Consider the following 7,547-nt stretch of genomic DNA (forward strand, 5'->3'; position numbering starts at 1 on the left):
ATTTTATAAATAAAATAAAAACAACAAAATACACTCTTTAGTTCCAACAATTCTCCCAATTTCTCTTAAAAATTCCACTTGCAAATTGTTGGAAGAGTTGAAAATGATAAAAAGTAAATGTAGTTAAAACAATAGGATTATTTGCTTTTGATTATTAATTCCGTTGCTAGTTTTTCCTCGTGTGTTGTTTATTATGCATACCAGTTTTACAAAGTGCATGCTTTATTTTTTTTATTTTTTTTTTTTAATTAAATTTTGAACTGGCAAGCTAAAATGATCCATCTTTTCCTGCCTTTTGTAGATGTTAATACGATCTAAAACCTAGCATTAAAAAAATTTGCCATGATACACCCGGGTATATTGATTGCTTGTGGCGCATGCTTGCCTCGGCAAAGAAAAACCCAAACCAAAGTGGCTGCCCTCCCACCCTCCCCGTTCCTTTTGGAAGCCATCTAGAAGTTCAAAGCAGGCTGGAAGGCAATTGCCTCAGGGGAAAGGAAAGAAAGAATACCTGATGCTTTGATTTTTGTGGCCCGGCGCTGGCTGTGGCCCCGCACACGCACACGCACGCTCACCACGCACACGAGCACCCACGCTGCAACCTGCTCGAGGAAAAGAGTTTGTTAGGTCAGGAGTGCCAGTGGCACATGAAGGCTCCCAGCTGTGTGTGCAACTTTGGATTTGGTACCCACTTCACGTCACCTTGAACCCTCTGACATCCACCGAGGGGGTAATGTAAGGCATACTTTGCTGGAACAGGAATAATCCATGCTTCATGCTCAAGAGCTGAGTCTCAGAGGAGGACTGGCTTTCTCTACTCCCTTTGGCCTCGCTCTGTCTACCTCAAGGAACAAAAAACCCAAACCGACGGAGAAGAACTGGGAAAAACAAGGAAAGCAAAAAGAAGACAAATCCCTTTAAATGGACTTTCGCCTTTTCATCAGCCTGTGGTTATCTGTAAAGCTGTGCAACCCAGGTGAGATGGAGCTGACAGGAGATGGGAAAAGGCTGTTTTTTAATGTGCTTGGCGAGATCTCCTCTATCTTGTAAGAGATGGAGTGAAAGTACTGAGGGTTCAGCTTCGAGCTGAACGAATTTTGGTGGGACACCACCCGGCTGGTGTACTCGTGGGACCTGTAACACATGCAGGAACAGACGGACTGGAGGTCTGTCACCTCGGCCTTGTAGCGCGGCCGCCCGTGCTGGGAGTCCTCTTGGATGTGGATGATCATGCTGTTGCGGTTCCCCGCCAGGGACGCCCGCTCCTCCGCGTCCCGCCTCTCGTCCTCGCTGTTCATGGTCAAGAACCTGAGAACAACCAGATTTAGAAATGCCCCGATGACTGTCAACCCCACTAGAATGTACATAAAGCTAAAAGCCACGTAGAGAGGCTTCTTTTGAAGGGCCCCTTTGGTCTGCAGGGCCACATAGTCTCCAAACCCTATCGTAGTCAACGTTATAAAGCAGTAATAGTAAGCGTGGAAAAAGCTCCATTCCTCGTACTGGGAAAAGGCTGCTGCTCCAATGCAGAGTGTCCCCATGCAGGAGAAGAAACCCACGGTGACCATGTTTTCCATGGAGACCTCGGTGCTCCTCATCCCACAGCACTTTTTGATGCGCTTCAAGAGGTACTTGACGAAGGTGTTCATGCGCTCGCCCAAGCTCTGGAACATGACGAGTGTCAGCGGGATCCCCAGGACCGCATAGAACATGCAAAAGGCCTTCCCTGCATCCGTCCCCGGGGCAGCGTGGCCGTAACCTGGGAGAGGAAAAGACAGGACAGTCAGCAGGGCAGGTGAGGAGCACGGCTCGCCCCTCGCGCCAGCCACGTGAATCGCAGAGGCCCCGATGCCGCAGCCAGACACAACCCACAGGAACGCTGCAGTCACACCATCCTCCCACCTCCTGGATCTGGAGGAAATAAGACAGAACAACGTTGTACACACAGGAGTGGGAATGATGGAAGAATGGGCAATCAAGATCATATCGCATTTATTTACTCAAGAAATTCCACATCCACCTGGCAGCCCACGCAATAGTGGAAACTTTGGAAATAGGTGGACTTTTCCACAGTATTTTTGAGAGGAGTTGGTGTTGTGATGTCCCAGAACCAGAGTACACTGATAGCATCCACAGAACAACAATGTTGTGTACACAGGAGTGGGAATGATGGAAGAGTGGGCAATCAACATCATATCATGTTTATCTACTCAAGAAATTCCCCAACCACCCAGCAGCCCACGCAATAGTGAAAACTTTGGAAACAGGTGGACTTTTCCCACAGTATTTTTGAGAGGAGTTGGTGTTGTGATGTCCCAGAACCAGAGTACACTGATAGCATCCAAATTCTGTGTCCGATAGCAGCAAGGGGTTAAAAACACCCACAGACCCACCAACCAAAGAAATTCCTTTTCAAACTCACACTGAACAAACCTTTCTTCCAGACCCCCTGTGAAAGCCACTCACTGCTGGAACACCACAGGACTTTAGGGATTTAATGCTTGCTCTACCTTTAATTATTGAAGAATAAACAACTTACCAGCTTGTTTTATAGTTTTACAGCTTTTACAGCTAGTCTGGCCAAGGCAGTTTCACCAGGACATTAAAACAATCCAGGACAGAGGATGTAGCACGTTTCACTGCATAGTTTACAGCCGATAAAATCATGGCTAAGACTTTATTCTAAATCAAACCATAAAGGGGACGCACACAAACACACACTGTTTTGAAATTATAATTTCATTTTTTTGACATCACAATGCTTTAAAAATCTACATCTCTTACACTCAGATTCTAAGTGATGCTACCAAAGTCTCCAAAATGGGATGGCTGGGACTGACCCAACCACGGTGTGCACTGTCCATGTGGGTATCACTATCTAGACACCCCTTAAAGTCACTGGATAATAATATGCACTTCACAAGTGCACCTCCTCTCCTCTATGCCTAGTTGTCTAATGCAGGTCAATAAATTATTCTCAGGAGACACCTATTTCTCTACAGTCACTACAGTAGAGATCTTGGAACAGAACAGAGTTCAAGCTTAACGTACCTAAATTTTGGTATCTACATATCTGCTAGTCATCCAAACTCCCATTATAGTCAACCAAGGTTTAATGATAACAGGCAGTAGAGTTATTTAACTGACTGTCCCATGTCTACCTTATGTCAAGAGGAAGTGACAGGACTGGCTGTTCTACTGACTGTATTCATTAGGTCCCATCAGACTGACTAGACCTCTGTGGACCGCAGAAGAATTCAGACACCTACTGCACAGGTAGACATCTACATGCAAACAGCCAAATGCAGGCATCTGAATCCTGAGTAGAGCTCCACCTCCAGTGACTAGCTCCAGGGCAGGTACCTGCACTGTAGACACCAAGGGTTTAAATCAGCTTCCCAGAAAGGGGCATCTAGCATCTTTTGAGACCCCCAAGATAGAAGGGTATCTAGAGAAGGCTGGCAGATGACACACAGGGCATACAGCAGACCCAAGCTCTTACAGATCAGACAGCACCTGAGATGCTACTGAGGCAGACCAGAAGAGCATGGCCATCCTCTGCAGACCATTCCCCTGTTACTGCCTCAGCCCTGCCCGTCACCTTTAGACTCATGTCATGCACTTGCTGCTCTGAATCTGTCTAATGCTTTTTTTGAAACTGTTGACACTCTCCACCTCCTCCATCTCCTGTGGTAAGAAACTCCACAAGTTCACTATCTGCTGTGTAAAACAGTACTTCATCTCAAGCACATCCCCTTGTTTCAGCCAGTACCCCTTAGCTCTAGCATTAAAATTCTTCATCTGCCTTATCTACCACCTTCATCACTTCAGCTAAGCTCAGCTTTATCTTTGCTCTCAGGTTTCTTCTGTCTGAACTGGAACACAGCCTTTTTAGCTCACATAGATTCCCTTGATCATTTCAGAGTCCTTCTCTGGAGCTTCTCTACTGCTACCACATCATTTTTGAGGTGCACAAACCAGAACTCTGCATAGCCCTCAGGACGTGAGTGCACCACGAAGTCTGCAGATCTGCTAAAACAAAATACAAGCACCAGGCAACCTTCAAAATGAAGCACAGCAGTGGACAAGGAAAATAAAATGAGGAGAACGTCAAGAATGCCCTTCAAAAAGCAACAGGTATTTCCTTGGCTCTGTTGTTAGTTATCGGCAGATAGATGAGATGTAAAATCCCAATTACAGAAGAAGAAGAAAACTCAAAATAGGAAGCTCTTTTTAGGTTACAAAGAGAGTCACCTGTTGTACTGTGCCAGGTAGCCTGTTCATCATCAAAAGTAGTTCCCAAATTACCTGGAAAGGGAAACATCTTCAATAGATTGATGCTAGGTTTGTTCCACCTGACTGTCCCTCAATAAGGGCTATAATTGCCTCTCATTACTAAGATCAGCTTTTGAACTACAGGGGTGTTAATTAAACCAGGGATATCTTCCCATTTTATAGCTTTAGTTACAGCTGATAAAGAGAAGGAAAGCTTCAGAAAATGTGATTTTCCAGATGGCTGCAGAGATGGCAGTTGGTGGAAACAGCTTTCACTTTGGGTTCTAAAGAAAATGGCTGGGGTGAAAAAAAAGATTTCTTTTGATATCACTATATCCCTCTCACTAAAGATACCCACAGAGACAGTTTAGGGACATTAAAACCCGTTAATATTATAAACTTACACGCTGTCTCACTATTGAATTTCTAAGATTTGTCACAGACTTTGTAATTAACTTGGGACTCCCAGCTCTCCCATAGGATAGGAATCTATCCATATCCTTGTTCTACAGACAGGAGAGCACAGACACTGGCAAGCTATAATTTCTCTCCAATTCACAGAAATATCCAGAAATTCTCTGTTTCTCTTCTGCCCTGTGTCATAGTCACTTTCCACAGTATCAGATAAATGTCTTCTCCTGTGTTTCCACCACAACGCTGGGGTAAAGAAAGGACTTTATTCATGAAGCTGGCATAAGACTTTACAAATAGAGTCATGTATAGGGGATCAGAGACATATATTTCTCCAGCAGAACACGGCTTTAAGGAACAGGCACCTTAGTCATTGCCTTCAGCACTCTGAAATGAGTGGTTTCAAAATGCACCACAGAAAGATTTAACTCTCCATTACTTTAGCATTACAGAATCTATCCAGCAATGCATGAAAAACAAAACCCAGCAGTGCATGTTCTCTGGAATTCACTCAAATTCAAAACAAACCACTGTCTTCTTAACACCAGAGACTGCCTCTGAGAAAAATGAGGTGGTCAGTGAGTGCTGGAGGAAGAGGGGCACAGATGATCATTAATGCTGAGAAACAGCCCTCCAGAGTGCACAGGGTCAGGCTCCCAAGTAGTTGGGTTTTACTTGTGCCAAGTAAAGGCAGAAGCAACTCCTTTGGTAGCAGATTTCAGACACCAAAACTCAGCCTAACATCCTCTACAAGAATGCCACAGCTTTTTAGCAGAGTATAAAGAGGTGGTTCCATGGAAACCTTAAGAAAGATAAGATTTAAAGACAACAGGTTAAACATGACATTGGTATTTATCACTTTTCTGTGATGAAGAAAGATCAAGTAGAAGATCTTAAAATCAGGTATAGTCAATGGATCCCCTAAGAAGCCATGGGGCTGAGGTAACAGTGAGAAAGGTACAGGAGGAGCTGTACACTGGAGCACACCTAGGTAAATACTGCCTGTGCTACCCAAGTGTCCTAACCAGTCTGCTGATGTCCCATGCAGCTGCCACACAGCAACGTGACCACAGCAGGCAGCTTGGTCTGATATTTAATGGGATTAAATTTGAATGATCAAGGACAGTCTAAATAACTTTCACCTTGATTGGAAGTGATGTCATCAGTATCCTCTCTCTTTCAAAATCCCTCCCAGCTGCTTAGGCTTTCAAGACAAAACTCACCTGGTTTGGTCCCAAGAATATTTAGACATGAAGAAATGTCACTTCTCAGAGTGTTACTCCAATTCTGGACTGTGGGGCACCAGTGTCCAGACAAAAAGCTGTCTCCTCCCATTTCTGGAAGGGCTGGGCTACAGACATCAAGCAGAACTGCAGGAAGGTGTAGGCAAGGGAGGCAAAGTGTCAGACTGTAAGGACTCCACCAAGTGAGTATTCTGTGGAGGTCTTCCCTGACTTTGATTTTTCCAGGCTTTGTCCATTCTCTGGTGGAAAACTCTTAAAGACCATATGCATCTATATGTATTTCTAGAAAAATTTTCTAGAAAATATTTTCTTATTTACCAGAGTGTAGCTATGACAGTCTGGGAAAAACCCACTCAACCTCCTGCCAAGATTATTTTTTCCTCAGCACCTTTCAGATGAGACACAGAGGGAAACTCAACATGATCTATGCAAGGTCCATTCATGAAGACAAGCCAAATAGTCTTCTCTTGCCTCTAAAGGTGTTGTGCTGGGCTACCAGGCCACAACCACAGCACTCAGAGGAACACAGTGCACAGCCACCCTGAATCCAACAGCAGCTACAAGCAGATGGCTGAGGAAGAAGAAGAGGAATAGTAGAGTGACATGTGACATTTCCCCCAAGTATCCACGTACTCAGCTTCATCATCTGGAGCTCAGGGATCTCCTAAGCCAGATATGGTTTCACTGGTTTCAGTAACACACAATGGATTTCTCTTTCATGAGCCTGGGAACTGTCCCTTGAATGTGTATAAGCCTTTAGCTCCTGCAACAGCCTGTGGCAAGAAGATCCATAGATCAACAATATGTTCTTTAAAGAAATCACCATTGCTTCTTTACTTGTCTCTCATTACTATTATCTGATGTCCCCAACTCTCTGGAAGAGACCAGGAGCAGCCATTCCCTATTACCCTTCTTTGTGTCACTCCTGATTTTATAGGCATTTTATCATCAGAAACACTGTACCTGCATTCAGCCCCAAGCAAGTACCTCTGGCACTGCAGAGCCTCATGTGGACTGACCTGTACCAGTCATCTTTCACCACGCTCAGCTCCAGGCACATAACATCTGTCTTGTCCTCCAGCACAAATTCTCTTGAAGAACACTCTGCTTCTGGGGCAAAAAGGGTCTCAATAAACAATTCCATGCTACTGCAGTGATGCAGACTGCCCAGTGTAAACCCAGAACAAAAAATAAAACATTATGGGGAAAAAAATCCTGAATACTTTCAGTCTGTTGCATCTGCAAGATCTACTATTGCAAACTAAACTAGGACAAAGGATGGATTCCACCACCAACCCATGACTGTCTACACTCTTAAAGCATTAACAGAGTTCCCATCATGGCTTTACCCTGGACCAGCAGCACTGTCCCAGGCAATGTCCATGCCTGGTCCACACACAGAGGTTAACACTGGCCAGGGACCCCTTCAGCTAAGCACGTCCATGCTTACAAAACACAGATCCTGCTCTACTTAGCAGCACAGATGGAGCCTGTGTGGTGCAAAGCAAAGGGTGTTTTTCTCCATCAGGCTCAGTCAGAGATTGGGAGAGGTTTTGCATTAGATATTCGTTGGTACCAGGGCAAATAAATGGTCAGTGTTAAAAAGATAAGAATGAA

The 7,547-nt window shown here is 44.7% G+C and overlaps 1 protein-coding gene across 1 annotated transcript; it reads right to left on the reverse strand.

The window, feature by feature from the left end:
* Positions 1 to 917: 917 nt before the first annotated feature.
* LOC103772686 (potassium channel subfamily K member 9-like) lies at positions 918 to 7,040 on the reverse strand (the record flags this gene model as incomplete). Its single annotated transcript, XM_008940029.1, has 2 exons — positions 918 to 1,911; positions 6,950 to 7,040. Coding segments are annotated over 2 exons (1,085 nt in total), but the record flags the coding sequence as incomplete, so codon positions are not given.
* Between the last annotated feature and the right edge of the window lie 507 nt (positions 7,041 to 7,547).

The sequence above is a fragment of the Merops nubicus genome, unplaced genomic scaffold, assembly GCF_000691845.1.
Source record: "Merops nubicus isolate BGI_N331 unplaced genomic scaffold, ASM69184v1 scaffold13355, whole genome shotgun sequence".
Lineage (NCBI taxonomy): Eukaryota > Metazoa > Chordata > Aves > Coraciiformes > Meropidae > Merops > Merops nubicus.